At 30.8% G+C, this 16,271-nt stretch overlaps 2 protein-coding genes across 2 annotated transcripts; both read right to left on the reverse strand.

Annotated features, from left to right (window-relative positions):
* Positions 1-308: 308 nt before the first annotated feature.
* Positions 309-1,779, reverse strand: LOC7469072 (two-component response regulator ARR5). Its single transcript, XM_002312663.4, has 5 exons — positions 1,495-1,779; positions 1,290-1,405; positions 1,130-1,207; positions 986-1,056; positions 309-900 (listed from the first exon to the last, which is right to left on the reverse strand). The coding sequence occupies exons 1-5, from the start codon at positions 1,670-1,672 to the stop codon at positions 597-599; spliced, it is 747 nt and encodes a 248-aa protein (XP_002312699.4). The 5' UTR covers positions 1,673-1,779; the 3' UTR covers positions 309-596.
* Positions 1,780-7,694: 5,915 nt separating this feature from the next.
* On the reverse strand, positions 7,695-9,471 carry LOC18102370 (non-functional NADPH-dependent codeinone reductase 2). The gene is made up of 4 exons (XM_024606461.2): positions 8,977-9,471; positions 8,594-8,837; positions 8,304-8,483; positions 7,695-8,158 (listed from the first exon to the last, which is right to left on the reverse strand). Exons 1-4 carry the CDS (start codon positions 9,303-9,305, stop codon positions 7,934-7,936), a joined length of 978 nt encoding a protein of 325 aa, XP_024462229.1. The 5' UTR covers positions 9,306-9,471; the 3' UTR covers positions 7,695-7,933.
* Positions 9,472-16,271: the final 6,800 nt, after the last annotated feature.

A 16,271-nucleotide genomic window follows, 5' to 3' on the forward strand; every position in this document is an offset into this window, starting at 1 on the left:
AAACAAAACTCCTGTTTTTGAACTACGAAATCAATCTAAGTTAATCCATCCAATTCTTTTATTTTTATATTTTATTTAAAACTTACTTGACATCAATTGGATCAATATCAAAATCCAATTCAAATTAAAATTCAAGCATATCATCATCAAGGAGTTATCAACTCAATTCAACCAAACCATCTATTATTTTTATTTGAAATAAGATTCGAATCACATGTCAACATCAAACCCAATTTAAATTAAAACACAACCTTATACTAAGTTCTGAGTAACATATTTACCATGTCAATATCCACCATGCCAATTGCTTTAACAAAACTCCTCTTTTCAATTCCATTCCCCTTTATTATTATATAATATGATATATCTTCGTAGTATTTCATAGAAATCCAAGAACACATCTTGAGGCTCGTCCGATGTTATCAATTCTCACATAAATTAATGGAAAAAAGCAGGGACCACAGGAGTAAAAAGAACCGAAAGAATAAAAAGGGCAGGTGTATTAGCAACAAAAACCGTAAAAATCGACGGAGAATTGCCAGCATTGTCTGATCGGAGGGTAAATCGAATTAGAATATGGGTATTACGGTGAGGACCTAATCGAAGCTCGTCATTTTGATCCGTCTAGTCGGAGAATCTAAAGACGAGGGAGAACACGGCGCTGATGATGAGAACAGTGATGGTGGAGACGCAGAGGAAGGCGAAGGAGACGGTGAGATAGAGGGTGGCGATGAAGATGTAGATACATCAAAACTCTCCTGTAATTTTCTCTTGTTAACATTGCTGCTGCTTTGAACTGATCTGATCTCTCTGGTTGCCATGTAGTAATCTCTCAGTCGTTTAACGTCTGACAATTTCACTGGTTTCGCTATGAACTCCTCAGCTCCTTCCTCCAAACATCTGTTTTTATTCCAAATTTTAGTATAGAAAAAAATATTTTAAAAACCATGCACTGAAGAATTGATTGAGTAATGAAATATCACACCGGTCGATTCGAGCCATCACGTTCTCCGATGACATAATCACAACCGGTATTTCTCTGAAACTAGATGATTCCTGCTCAATACACAAGATTTATCAACATTTTTTGCTTTATTTAATTCAAAAAATTAAAATAGTAAAGACCCACCTTGATTTTCTTGAGCAACTCATATCCTGTCATTCCAGGCATACAGTAGTCGGTAATTATTAGATCCACCTTCAACCCCTGAGAAATAAAATTAATCAGGAAATAAATAAATAAATAAAAACTCAAAATAATTGATATGATATGTTATTCTTTCACTGACCTCAAAACCAGCAGATGAGGAGGAGGAGGAGGAGGAGGAGCTGCTCTTGTCTTCTTCGTCGTCGTCTAATAATCCAAGCAGTTTTAGAGCTCCCCATCCACTGTCCACCGCTGTCACTGCGAACAAAATCCAAACCAAAACTTCAACCTCAAGTTAAGAATACTTAATCACTCGTAATCGAATCAAAGACACGGACGAAGCTTACCTTTACAAGATGAAATTTTGAGCAAACGCTCGATGACTTTGCGGTCAACAAAACTATCATCCACTGCCAGTACATGAACTTCTTCCTCTTCATTATCTGATTTAGAATTGGGTGAGAGATCGAGGCAGTTCATCTTCTCTGACATCCAACGATTTGAAACAATACTGTTAGAACCCATACCCGATTTTCCTTCGAGAGCAGGCAGAAACACGGCTCTATACGTCTCGTGCCCTTTGCTTTTTGTATATGCTCTGCCCTGCTTGTGGTAATGGCATAATTGACAAAGGACCCAACAATGCTAATATATATATATATATATATATATATATATATATATATATATATATATATATATATATATATTCTGGTTTTTATGTTGCATGAGGTTATAAATTTAGAATTGAAAGATTGGTTTTTAAAAAATAAAAATATGTTTGGTTCGAAAGAATAAAAATATAAATTTATTATGTTCTAGAGATGAATTTGTATTGTTAAAGTATGATATAATTGTGCTGAAAAATAACTAATAATATTTTATTAATTATTATTATATATTTATTGTTAAAAAGAAAAGAAGTAAACATAACTATTTTAAGGAAAGTCTATAAATATTGTATCTCTTATAGTTTTTAAACCTGATATATGAATTTAACTGGGGGTAAATATTAGATGGTTATATAAGTTTACTTGAATTTATTTTATTTTATTTTATTTTATAAGAAATTAAAAAAATATTATTTTAAAAAAATAGATTTTGACTTGTTTTTTTAGGATTAATTCGATCTCGAGTCAACCCGAGTTAAATTTTTTTATTTTTTATTAAAATATGAATCAGACTAAATCCTTAATTACTTGAATGACGGGTCAACTTTGCTTTATTCATATATTTATTTATTTTTTAAAAAAGTTTCAAAAACATAATTAATAAAACATCACTAATTATTATAAAAAATTTCAATTCAAGAGAGATATATTCTTCCTGTCTTCACTATCTTTCCTAACAATAACTAAACATTGCTTTAAATAAAATAATCTCATTATTTTCCTCTATCACCGTACAAATAAATAAAAATCAATTATAATATCTATATTCGGATTAGTGTACTTTATCCAATTAATTTTTAAATAAAGTCAGTATTTCCTTCTAACAGTATTTTAAAAAATAAATAAATTATTATTTATTTCTGTGATGCCTACCTGTCTCTTTCAGTGGGTTGTCTCTTTGTTTTTTTATTCTTATTTTTCTTTATCTCTTTCTATTTCTCTCAAAATCAAATCTTTAGTTTCTCCCTCTAACAAATCTTGTCACCTGACGTTTTAGTGTGTGTCCCTTTCAATCTTTAATTTCTCTCCCTCCTTGACAAGGCTCAAATTCTGAAATCCCCTTAGGTGAGATCTCCAAATCAACATGAAATCTAACCCTGTATATTCGTATCGTGAGATATTGGTCATGTTCACAGACGCGTCATATTGAATGAGTTTTTGCAAGTATACTGTGCATTTGAATTGTTTTTTAGCTTAAATTTTGATTTTAATTTTAAATTGCTTTGATGTATATATATTAAAAATTAATCTAAAAAATAAAATATTTTTTTAATATATTTTTAAATAAAAAAATAATTTTGATTATTTATAAATTGGTTCAGTAGCCTAATAATCTTGAACTTTTAGACAAATCTTAAATGTGAAACTTAATTGGTGATGTAAGTAAATAAAAAATAATAATCAAGATGCACGAGTGAGTGATTTTTAGTATATGTTTTGTAATATAAGGTAAAATATCTTTTAATTAAAAATATATTTAAATAAAAAAATTATTATTTTTAATTTTTATACCAACACATTAAAATTATTAAAAATATTTTAAAAAATATTAATTTTAAAAATATTTTAGAAAAATCGAGAACTTGAATTTTGTCCTTTTCACAGAACAACGGAGCATGTGTAGGAGTGATGTGAAATTATGGTGACAAAACATAGTGAATTTATTTTGCCAGCAGCAGACGCGACAAGAGTGAGAACGAGGAGATTCGGGAGTCCCAAAGAGATCTAGTGGTGGGCCCATAATACCTTTTTCATGCTTGGACTTTTCCTGCGCTACATCCAAGTTTGTGTGGTAAGTAAATTTGTGGGTTTTTTAAAGTATTTTTTATTTAAAAATATATTAAAATATTATTTTAAAAAATTTATTATTATTGTTAGTATATAAAAAAATAAAAAAATTAATTTTAAATAAAAAATTAAAATTTTATAAAATTTTAATTGCACCACTGTTGTAAATATACTTTAAATCTCTAGCATCTCTTGAATTATCTTCTCAAAAAAGATTGTTTGATATTTTTTTTCCTTGATATTTGTATCATTACATAACTTATCATTTCTTGTGTTATCTTTAAATAATTTTTTATTAAAAAAATATTAAATTATTTATATATATATTTTTTAAATATTTTTACGTATTAATATTAAAAAAATTTAAAAATATTATTATAATGTATTTTTCAATAAAAAAACTCTTAGAAAACACTTTTCATCACACACTTCGCGTTCTAAAAAAATTCAATTTTTTTTTGCTAAAATTTAATATGATTTGTATGTTTTGGATCGTTTTGATGTGCTGATATCAAAAATAATTTTTAAAAAATAAAAAAAATTATTGGCATGCATTTCGACACGAAAAGTTATTTGAAAAGCAACCGCTACCACACTATCAAACATACTCTTATAAAAGTTCTAGTTTTTTCACTTAAATGACCTCTAAGTTCTCTTTAATAAAGCATTTTAGTCTGTTTTTTAAAATGTTTTTATTTGAAATAATATTAAATTGTTATTTTTTAAATATATGTTAATATGTTGATATCAAAAGTATAAAATTATAAAACATTTACTTTTATATATTTTTTATTAAAAAATATTTTTGTAAAAATATCATTCATTATTTGTCACACACTTATCTTAACACGTTAAAAACTAACTTCTTTTTTTTTAGAAAACAAAAGGAAAAAGAAAACTGAGCTGTGCATGCAATAACCTAATTTTTTTTTCAACAAGAGGTAGACGTCGTTCATGGCAACAATCTATATAAACAATTTTAGCTAATATGATAATTATGCACTAAGAACCTGAGGTTAAAGAGTTTATTTCTATGTAATTTTAGGTTTGAACCTTATAGTTACTAATATAATGGTCACTGGAGATCTACATGGTCGTTAACTTAGGATCCGTGAAATTAGTCGATATGCGCGCAAGCTGGTCTAAATACCAACATTAATAAAAAAAAATTATCACGTTTATGCCACAATCACTTTAAGTATTTGATAATTGGTGAAGTTTTAAAGTGTTTAAACCATATTTATTAAACATAAGATATTTAATAATTTTGTACATTTAATTTTTTTTTTTGTTAATAAGTAAAACTAGAAAGAAGAAAATACAAGATGTTTCCATTCTAGATCAATCTTTACAAAAAGCCTCTTAAATTATTTAAAAGTTCGTGGTAGTATAATATTTAAATTATATATCATTTACATCCTTATTGTTTTTTAATGGAACCTTTAACTAATAAAACTATGGAATCATGTAAAACTATATAATATTTTAAAAAATTAAACATATATTTAAATGTGGAATATGTTACGTGCATATATCCTAAAATGATTTTTTGTTTGTTTGTAGTGATAATATTTTTTTCTAATTCTTTTGAACCATCATCAGTTGATGAACAGGGTGCATGGATTCAATAGATAGATGTAATATTAAAAATGTTTTAAGCTATTTATAAAATAATTTAAATAATTAATAATTTTATATACAAACTTTAGAATTTGGTTCATAAGCCAAATTACTGAATTTGGGTTATAAAGCTAAAATATAATATTAATATTAACAAACTAGTTGGTTGAGTTTTGATTTTTAATTTAAAATTATTGAATTGAAATCAATTTTAATTTCTTATTATATATATTTTATAAAATTTTAATTTAATTATTTTTATAAATAAAAACCAAATCAAATAAAAAATAATCACACATCACCCACCAACTATGAACCAAGAAGTGGTTGACTTGATAATCGTGAAAGGCAAATCTAAAGAAACCAAAAGCTTAGTACAAAGAGATCTAAATAAATAAAGTGGCAAATTTACTTTAGTCAAACCGGATCTCTAACGGGCGCATCAGGACCCACAAATTAACCTGTCTCCATTTACTTTTAAATGGTTATCAGAACATATGCAAGGTCGTCACCGTCCAATTTCTCTCCTCTCACCATTGATGGAGTCCTTTTCTGTTGCCAAGATGGGCATGGCTTCTTTGTAGCGCATATATATATATAGACACACACACAAGTTATGGCCGACCAACTGAATTAACTGTATGGATTGGATTTGATCATGATGAGGGTTCATGGAGAATCGAAGACTACTATGAAAGTTGGACAGCTAAATTCATCTTTCAAGAACTTTAAGCTTGAAAAGGATCAATGGCCGTGTGAATGATGTTTTTAATTCTGGAATCTCTTATTCCCCCTAAACCTGGATATGATATGGGGCATCTTTCCTGTTCAGCAAAATCATAGGTGCCTCTGTCCTTCCTGTCTTTACCGAGCAGGTAAAGACACATATTTCACCCACCCAAAGATTAGAGGATAATGGAAGGAGGGAGGGACAGCTAAATGATATACTATAATACTAAAGGCATAATAATATTGCTTTAGTTTAGGACAGCAAAAGCATTGCTATGTGGACTCGTGTGGAGCCAGCACATGCTGCGAATATGTGAAATGAAGCTTTAAATAAACGGCTAGCTAGGGAATGAGGTATTGTTCTTGTGCTTGTTTCTTCAATTATTTGATGGATTAATCCCAGATAAACCTATCATCTTACTGTAGTTATGTTTTAAGCCAACAGCAAATCTGGTGAAATGGCTAATGTTATGAATTAATTCATGGGTGGAAAACAATTAATTGTGTTTATTTATATATGTTGTCCACTACTGCAAAACTTCTACAACTAATCTCATGGAGAAGTTGCTTCATCTTGTTCAGGAGCTATTCTTTGATACTGCAACCAAAAATCTTTAATTATGGCATTCTTTAATTTATTGATAGCAGAAATAATAAGATTTAACTTCCACTATATTAAATGGTGTGGATCATTACTCTTGAAAAGTTCGCGATGCATACATGCTTAAGATTTTTGAAAGCAACCGAACACGTCTGCCAAGCTGGTGCAGCAATGAGGACGGTCAGCTCCTGTTCTGCCAGATTCTTGGTCTCGGATGGAGTTGCCTGTGTATAACAGCATAGAGCCGTTCGTTTCTAGTTTCAGTTTAACTTATTTGCTTGTGATCTCAAATTCTCTCTCAATATATGCCGTGCTTCAAATTTGTTGCTGTCCGTCATCTTTGAAGCTTCAAAGACAGGCCTTCAACAACATTTGTAGAGCATGTAAGCGCAGTTGTTCTTTCCTACTCCGTAAGCATTATTCTAGTAAAACAAAGACATTATGAATTTACGCTGGATTCATTGTTTTTAACGCCTCCTTCTATAAAAGAAATTCGGACACATCAGTAGTATGCCACTCCATATTCTGTTTTGCAGAAAGATAGCCTTGTTTTTGTCGATAGCAGTTCACTCTTAATTGCATCTGAACACTCTGTCTTATTGCAGCAAACTCCTCCCCCATGTCAATCTCGTTGGTTTGGATCCGTTCTGCTTGCTGGATTAATATTTATAGGATGAGAAAGAATTCTCAACCTAGGGTTTTTTTTCTTTAGTCTCCTTTGAATGCTCTTAGAATATCTTGAATATTTTCAAGTACTGTAGCAACATGTTGGAAGATTTGGCATGGGAAATTTGATATGTCTGTTGAGCTTTCTTTCCATTGTTTTGTTGCACGGACTACGGACCCCGTGATGGATGGAAAGGATAGGAGGCATTGGCTGAGGGTTTGCATGTGGCATTGATTTACTGTAGTATTCGGTCCGAGACCAGTACTTATAGCTTTCAGGGGAGACCCTGGCCTGAGGCTCTTCCATATGGGATGGAATTTTACAGTGGCTGACTTCGGCCGATGGTCAATTGAATGGCGGCACTTAATTGCCTCGGAATCGAGTCGTGGTTTGCTCGAGTTAGGGATAAAATGATGCGTCACGGTAGGGATTGTAAGAGAATAAATCTTTTTGAACCTAACAATTTGTAGATTAGAAGCAAAACCAGCAGGAGAAGTAATGTGTTATTGCTTTCCCTCCCTGTAAGTTTCAATAACTTTCTCTCTGTATATATTACACCACTTTTTATTCCCTTTTAACCGTTATGTTTAGTTTGGAGTTTGGACGAGGGTAATTTATTCCTTTATGATACTGGCAGAAATGGAAGAGCGCGACAAAGATGAACAGGAGACGTTAAGTTTTTGTTTGTACCCAAGGATCTAAAAACTAAATCAAATTTCTCCATCCCAAAGCTCCTCAATTGTCTTGATAGGCCCCTTTTCTGAGATGTAATCTTCTCCGCGACATCCTCTGCTTTGGGGTATTTCACCGATCATCCTGGATTCTTCCTCGCTCAATGTCCAGTTGAGTATCTCAAGGTTCTCCTTCATCCTTCCTTTGTTGAAACTCTTCAGCACCACACAGACCCCTTGCTCAAATGCCCACCTGAGGCACACCTGTTTTTAAAACCCATGAATTCAGTCCTATTCTTGTGTGCGCGTGCATGTGTGTTTATCCATCCAAATGTAATTGTACGAGTAGAAGTGTTAAATGTTAAGAAAAGAGGATGCATGCATGCTAGAGTTAGGAGTATGAGCATACCTGAGCAACACTCTTTCCTTTAGCAGTTGCAATCTCTCTCAGTACTTCATTCTCCATAACCCTGTTGCTTCCCCAAATGGTTCCTCTGGTTCCCAAAGGAGCATAAGCTGTCAAAACGATTCCATTGGCCTCGCAGAATTCCCTTAGCTTGTTTTGTTGCCATAATGGATTGATCTCTACCTTCCAATTAGTTCCCACATTTTCACTTTTAATACATATATATGTTTCATTTCTTGAAATCAAGGAAGTGATGCTTAATGATAAAGCCAAAAGTCATATTGCAAACTTACTTGATTAACTGCCGGAGGGATCTTTGCAAAGGCAAGGATGTCTGAAAGCTTTTTACAAGAGAAATTGCTGACACCAATGGATTTCGTGAGACCTAGATCTTGACATTCTTGCATAGCTTCCCATACGGATTTAAAATCCATAGGTAAAAGGTCTCCTTTGTTTATAGGGAACTCATAGGTCCCTGATCTCGAGCTCACAGGCCAATGAATTAGATAAAGATCAAGGTATTCCAGCTGAAGATTCCTGCATGCATGCATGGCGTAAATTAATTGATCATCAGGAGGAACATCATAGGATAAACATCAAGATTTGCTTACGACAAAGTTGATAATCCTGGCTTTTAATCAATATGCCTGATTAGTAAAAACGAATATTGTTATACCGTAGACTCTTCTTAAGGGCTGGGAGGACAAGATCACCATGAGCATCACTGCACCATAGCTTCGAGGTGATGAAGAGCTCATCTCGTGATTTGATCAGCCCGCGAGATAAGGCTTCAGAAATTGCTTCTCCAAGTGGCTCCTCTGTTAGGTATAACGTGGCTGTATCAAAGTGTCTGTGACCAATCTCGATTGCTTGAAGAATGGCTGTTTTTGTTTCGTCAGATCCCTCTAGTGGAGAAGCTGATGTGCCCATCCCCAACACCGGCATTTTTCGGCCATCGGAGCTAACTAGAACGACTTCTGGAATTCTCACCGATTCGTTATCCATCTCTGCAACAGATACACGCGATCTAGGTTATCTGAAATGTTAAATTCAACAATCACAAGTTAATTTCAGCTTCTGTTTAAGCCTTCAAGAAAGGCATATCAAACTCTGGTTGCGAAATCTTTTTGTCAATTTTTTTCGCATGCAAGCTTATTTGTCTATTACTCTACAATTATCTCATAATAAACCACTCAATGATCCTAAAAAACATGCATAGGAGCATAAAACCATGTGGTTAAGATGAAATCTAGGTTTGGTTGACTGGTGTGTGAAGCTGCTGATGCCACCGATTTTATTTTTGTGGTAGTTTCCGAGATGATAGTAATGCCATTCATTCTGGCAAAATTAGGAGCCTTCTTCCAACTTCTTTTGGGTACAGGCTTAAATTTGGTTTCACTCATAACATGGATTAAGGCCAAGATAAGAGGTTAGGTTGGGTAAATTAATCTGGATAAAAAAAAGTGATATATATATTAAAATGACATTATTTAAAAATAAATAAAAAATCAAATTAAATTTTCATCGAGAATTGATTCTTTAAGTCGTTTAAGTTTTATCAAATCAACTCTTAACTGATTTTTTAAAACCCAACCTTAGATAAATCCTAGATCAACTCCTCAGGCCAAACCAAATTTAATAATATTAGTCCATACTAGATTGCATGTTTTTTAACATGAAAAAAAAGAGACCATTGGAGCCTTGATATGGTACTCAAGACTTAGGCTCTGTTTGGGAGTATAATTGAGATTGTTTTTCAAAATATTTTTTGCAATAATATTTTTCAGTTTTTAAAATTTATTTTTGATATTAGCACAACAAAATAATCCAAAAATACCAAAAAAAATATTAATTTAAAGTTAAAATAATTTTTTTTCAAAAACACGGTTAGATTACAATGTCAATTGGAGCTTTAATGCCAAAATTCTTTGATCCCATGAATGTATTTTTTTTATTATCTCCTTTTTTTTTTTTAGTTGGGCATTATGAGATAAGCATACCTTCCTCTTTTTTTTTTTTTTTTTTTTTCCTATTATCTATTCTTACTACATCTTCTTTTACAAGATGCATATATAAGATACACACACTAGCTATCTAACCTGCATTCTCTTACGGGTTGTAAATTTTTTTTTAAAAAAATATTAGGTATACAGGTTGCTTCAACGTGTTTCTTTTTTTTACATAAGTGTAAATCAAAAAGCCTATGCAAGCATTTAATAAAATAAATAAGTCATTAACAATAACTAAAGAGAAATTGAAAAAAATAAGAGATAAATGTATATCAAGATATTCAATCACATGAAGTGATGTAGTCACCCGATTGCGTTTAATGAACTTGTTTTCTAATGAAATCCTTATCCAATTACCTTTATATTCTAATTAACACATTTACCCTCATAATTATTCAAATCAAATTCAAATAATCATAACATTTCACCTATAAGTTTCATAGTTTAATATATCACATTCACAATTTCTTCAATTATTCATCAACCTATTTTTTCTTTTTCATGTATATTAACATTAATCCACAAAACACTAACTTAGACATTCACACATTCAACACAATTCCAAATACATTGCTCTTTTATGAAAAAATCATTAATATATCATTAGCGATACATGAGATGAATAGATCAAAGCATTATACCACTTATTTACAAAGAAAAATGAAGATGAAAAGCCCCAGCGTAACACCCCGTAATTTATACACGTAAAATAGTTTTTTTAAGCCTTGAACTTAGAAAATCAGAGTAATAATTTTTTTTTCCAAAATACAAGACTATTACGGTTTAGTCCTTACACTTTGATCTCTCTTCATTAAACAAGAGTACAAGGAATCAAACAAACTGCAAACATAGTATTTATAATAACTTTTACTTTTTAGTTCTTAGGGAGTCAATGTATACATAATATTCAAAATCAATTATAATTTGATAATTGAAACTTAGTTTTCACATCTTCTCTATATTAACATACACATATGTCACTCATCAACTTAACCATTCTCAACTTCGTTGTTTACGTCCAATTAATTCATCATTTGAACCATTCATGCTGAATTTATATATATATTTCTACAACCCCATTATGTCATCCATTTTTTTCTTTTTACCCACATGTTGATGTTAATAGGCAACATTATCAATATAAAAAGAAACACAAAAAATAATCATTCCTTTACAAAAAAAAAATCATATCATATATTTTTCATTGATTTGACTTTTACACTTAACAATTCAAAATTCCCGTTCTTCGTACCCTTAATAATTTAGCACTGACTTGTCTTATGACGATTGATTTCAATAGTATTATCATCATTTTTTTAACTTGACATATTATATCAACACCATGACCCCATCGTTAACATATTTTCACCCCCATCGAGTAAAAACATGCTCAAGGTTTATTTCATCTTTCAGCTAAGTGGTACATTTCATCACATGATTGGAATATTATTGCATTATTTCTCCTTTATATACTTGTATTTGGAGTGGATTCTTCTCACATAAATTTATAATTTTAGTTATAGTTTTAGTCGCACTTTTTATGTTGAATAACACGGTTGATAGTCACTTTCCAACATGTGGTTACCATAATTTCCAACAGGACATCATTCTACTACTACTACAACCACAATTTATTTTCATAACACATTGAATGTCAAGTCAATCTGTATCATAAAAATACACACACAACCTGGAAACAAATTCCAAATTTTGTTATATATACTCTGTAAAACCTCTGGGCGAAAAATTATAAATTGACTAGTTTCATGTTAAAAAAAAAAAGTCTTAACTCTCGATCGGGCTATCAAAAAACTTTGAAAATTTGCGTAGAGCCTTCTAATATGATGCCTTAGCTTGGGTTAAAATTTCAGATTTTTTAGAGAAATTCAGAAAATTTGATGAAAAATCACAATTTAACTGGTTTTATGTTCTTGGACATAATTTTAAATCCGGCCATCAGATTGAGCTAAAATTTTATGAGGAACTTTAAAATATATTGAATAAAATTTGGTTAAAATTTTAGGATTAACGGAGCTCGGTAGTGCTAGCAAAGAATAAGGACCGTCAAATGAAAGCAAAAAGACTCATTACGGGTAAAATGGTAATTTGCCATTAAAAATCAAACAAGGCAGCCCTTTTTTTTTATGAACTGCTGACTAGGCAATAACAAATGTGAAAAAAAATAATAATAATAAGAGATGAACGTGAGAAATCAAGAGAAAAACAAGAAAAGTGAGAGAGAGCTTTGAAACTTGTAAGATTGAAAGACTTGGAACATTAAATTAAGGAAGAATCAAGTGAAGGAAGATATAAGAAAGGTGAGGAGGGTTGGCCACACTAGGAGGAGAAGAAAAGTTAGGAGAACTTAGATTGGTAAGCATGAAAAATTTAGATTCTTACTTGAATGAAGTGTTTTTGGGTTTATTTGAATAAATTATCAAACAATGATAATTAAATTTGATTTAATTTCTTATATTCTTGATTTTTTTTAAATTAGGGTTCTTATGAGAATTTGAGGATTTTGAGAAAAGTAGTAAACATGATGGAATTGAAGTAGAATAGTATAAAAATAGTGAATGTAAATAGTAATTAAAAAAGAAATTGAATAATTTTGAAGAAAAGAACTTGTAATTAAGGATGAGGAAATATAGGAATGAGGTTTTGATTGTTTTATGTTTGAGAAATGATGTTTTTTTATTTTATTTGAAGTATTCAAAATATAAACAAGTGAAGAAACATCATAAGAATGTGAAAACAAGGAATAAATAAATGGTAGGAATAGTTCATGGGAGAATTTTTTAAGTGAGTTAAAAGAAGAAAATTGATTAAAACTATATGTTGAAAATGAGGTGACAAATGAACGAAAATTTTGGTGTAAACCCCAATTAAATAAAAGATATTACGTGCTTCAAATTTAGGCACGTCGGAGAAATAATAATGGATTAATAATGTAGTGCAATTTGATTTATTCAGGAGTTGTTTCGGGAGCAGGGCATCAGGCAAGAGGAGCTGGGCCATCACGAGCAGACGGTAGGTGATTCATCACTTTCTTTTAAAATTCAAAGTTTCATTATTAGTTATGAGTTGTTTATGACATGTTGATATGGAAGAAGTAGAAGAAGAAACTATTGGTATTATAAATGAGATGTCGGGTAATTACTATAGAATTACCGGTTAGAATGAAATTACTGGTTGGTATGGAATTACCGGTTGGTTAGTATGAATTACCAGTTAGTATGGAATTACCGGTTGGTTAATATGAATTACAGGTTGGTATGGAATTACCGGTTGGTATGGAATTACCGGTTATATTGGCTATTGATAGAGAATAGCCAGATGTTGGGTAATTCGCATGGAATTACTAGTTATATTGGCTATTTATAGAGAATAGCCGGATGTTGGGAATTCGTATGGAATAAACGGTTATATTGGCTATTGATAGAGAATAGCCGGATGTTGGGTAATTCGTATGGAATTACCGGTGAGATTGGTTATTGTAACAGTCTCAAATTATAAACTCAAAATATACGATATATATTCGTAGCTACAATTTTTTTTTTTTAATATATATATACAATTTTCCTGAAATTTCGGCAGAGTTTCCTTTGTATTCTTTAGATACCAAGTTATCGACTCAATCATTTCTCAACCTGTAACATCAATCACAATATTCGTCCCATTATTTGGACTTCAAAAAACTCAAGCATATTTCAATATCTCAAATCTATTTTCTATAGAACATTATAATAAAACTAATAAATTCTTAACATGCATCGTCTTTTTTTTTTTTTTTTTGTATTTGTGCTCAAATATATACACAACCAACCATAATTCAACTTAATAATAATAATAACATTATAAATTACGTCATACATAAGATAATAAGTTAAACATTACATTTTTAGATATTGAAGTATATTATAACAAAACATTAGTTCTTCCAATTACATTAATCACATAACAAAATTATTTATCCAAGCATCTACTTTCCAGAACGAGGGTGCGATGTACCTAAAAACATTATCGCATAAAACATGATTAAAACAGTTGCACATTTCAATAAGTAATTGATTAAGGACTAATTATTCATATACATTAAAGTGACTTTCCCATTAATTTGTAAATTAATTTTCTTAACATGGCCATGCAATCAGGCATAAATTCCAGAAATCAGGAAATGATCTTCAAGGCTTGCCCATTCAACAGAATATTATTTCCAGTAATTGCCCATTCACCAGGGCATTATTTCCAGTAACCAGGAAATAATTTTTCAAGGCTTGCCCATTCACCAGGGCATTATTTCCAGTAACTGCCCATTCACCAGGGCATTATTTCCAGTAACCAGGAAATAATTTTTCAAGGCTTGCCCATTCACCAGGGCATTATTTCCAGTAACTGCCCATTCACCAGGGCATTATTTCCAGTAACCAGGAAATAATTTTTTCAAGGCTTGCCCATTCACCAGGGCATTATTTCCAGTAACTAGCACTAGAATTTACAATCTATAAAAATTCATTCTACAATAATAATAATAGAAATTTAAACTAATTAATTACTCAAAGGTGTCGAACACCTACCTGGTGTCTGTGCGCGTGAAGATGTCCCTTGTTGCTGATTAGGTCCCGCGGCCTCCTCTGTACCAACAAAAATTACTTTGTCATTGTTCATTCATTCGAACCGGTAAAAATTCTAATACCCATTACATATTCTTTGATTAAATCCAACACCCTTAATTAAGTTTAATTGACTTTTAATTCAAGGAGGACAAAACCCTCCTTTATGAAACATTTACTTATTTTTTTTTTCACAAAAGTCCCTATACAATTTAATCTATCAACATCAATTGTCTTCAATTTGGTAAGATTCCTCAATAATATTATTTAAACTCCATTCTCTAATTTTTCTTCTTCATTTAGCCAAAAACTCCTCAATAATATCATTTAAACTTCATTCTCTAATTTTTCTTCTCTATTTAGCCAAAAACTCCTCAATAATATCATTTAAACTTCATTCTCTAATTTTTCTTCTCTATTTAGCCAAAAACAACCTAGGGAAGGAAGTGAAGATTTTTCTTTTCTATTTGAAAAATTCTTACTTCATTCATATAACAACACTTATAAACCTTCATCTTCCCTTATTTTCCAAACAATTGTATTTAACTTCAATTCCCCCAAATTATTCCTCTTTTGACCAAATATTCAATTAAAATGAGGAAAAATAATTTTTGTTTCTTTTACTTAAAATTAAACACTTACCCAATCATAATTCATGCTTTCTAACATGGTTCAAACATAATTTGCATCATTCCTATAAATTATAACATAAATCCACAATTTCACATAATCATAATTTTGCATAATCCTTCATCAAACATAAAATTAAAGGAATTAATCATTTGGAGCATGTTATTTACCTCACTTTGATAAGGATTTAAGAAAAGAATGCAAGAAAAATCAAGTTTTCTTCTTCTCCCTCTTCAAACCCTAGCTTGAAATCCTTCCTTCAATGCATTCACCACCTTAAAATCAACCCCCTCTTTATGTTTAATTAAGTTACTCACTCTAATTACTCACTTTAATTAGTGAAATCAATGAGCATTTAAGTAGAAAAATCACACAATTCTTCCCCCTCTCTTTCTTTGAAGCTCACGGCTAAAAGAGAAAAAAATAGAGCATTTATAGTCTAACTTTTACTTATTTACACATTGGCCCTCATTTCTTCTCATTTCTATTTTTGCCACTCAACTCTTCTTTTTACTTAATTCTCACCTTAACATCTTATATTTTATTCTATTGTATCCAATTACAATACTTGGAATCCTTTTATTTAATCTATTCGGTACTTTATTTATTTTACTCAGATTATAATTTAGCGGGTTTTCACATTCTCCTCACCTAAAAAGAAATTTTGTCCTCAAAATTGAACCTCGTACCTGAATCTAGAAATACTTCGGGATGTTTCT

The sequence above is a fragment of the Populus trichocarpa genome, chromosome 8, assembly GCF_000002775.5.
Source record: "Populus trichocarpa isolate Nisqually-1 chromosome 8, P.trichocarpa_v4.1, whole genome shotgun sequence".
NCBI classification, from domain to species: Eukaryota; Viridiplantae; Streptophyta; class Magnoliopsida; order Malpighiales; family Salicaceae; genus Populus; species Populus trichocarpa.

Bases quoted from the DNA above. Each gene is read 5' to 3' on its own strand.
- LOC7469072 (XM_002312663.4), bottom strand. From the start codon at position 1,672: ATGGGTTCTAACAGTATTGTTTCAAATCGTTGGATGTCAGAGAAGATG. The intron at 1,057-1,129 runs GTGGGTCTTTAC...TGTATTGAGCAG, and splicing joins AGTTGCTCAAGAAAATCAAG to GAATCATCTAGTTTCAGAGA. The intron at 901-985 runs GTGTGATATTTC...GAATAAAAACAG, and splicing joins GTGATGGCTCGAATCGACCG to ATGTTTGGAGGAAGGAGCTG.
- LOC18102370 (XM_024606461.2), bottom strand. From the start codon at position 9,305: ATGGATAACGAATCGGTGAGAATTCCAGAAGTCGTTCTAGTTAGCTCC. The intron at 8,484-8,593 runs GTAAGTTTGCAA...ACTAATTGGAAG, and splicing joins TCCCTCCGGCAGTTAATCAA to GTAGAGATCAATCCATTATG. The intron at 8,159-8,303 runs GTATGCTCATAC...TTTTAAAAACAG, and splicing joins AAGGAAAGAGTGTTGCTCAG to GTGTGCCTCAGGTGGGCATT.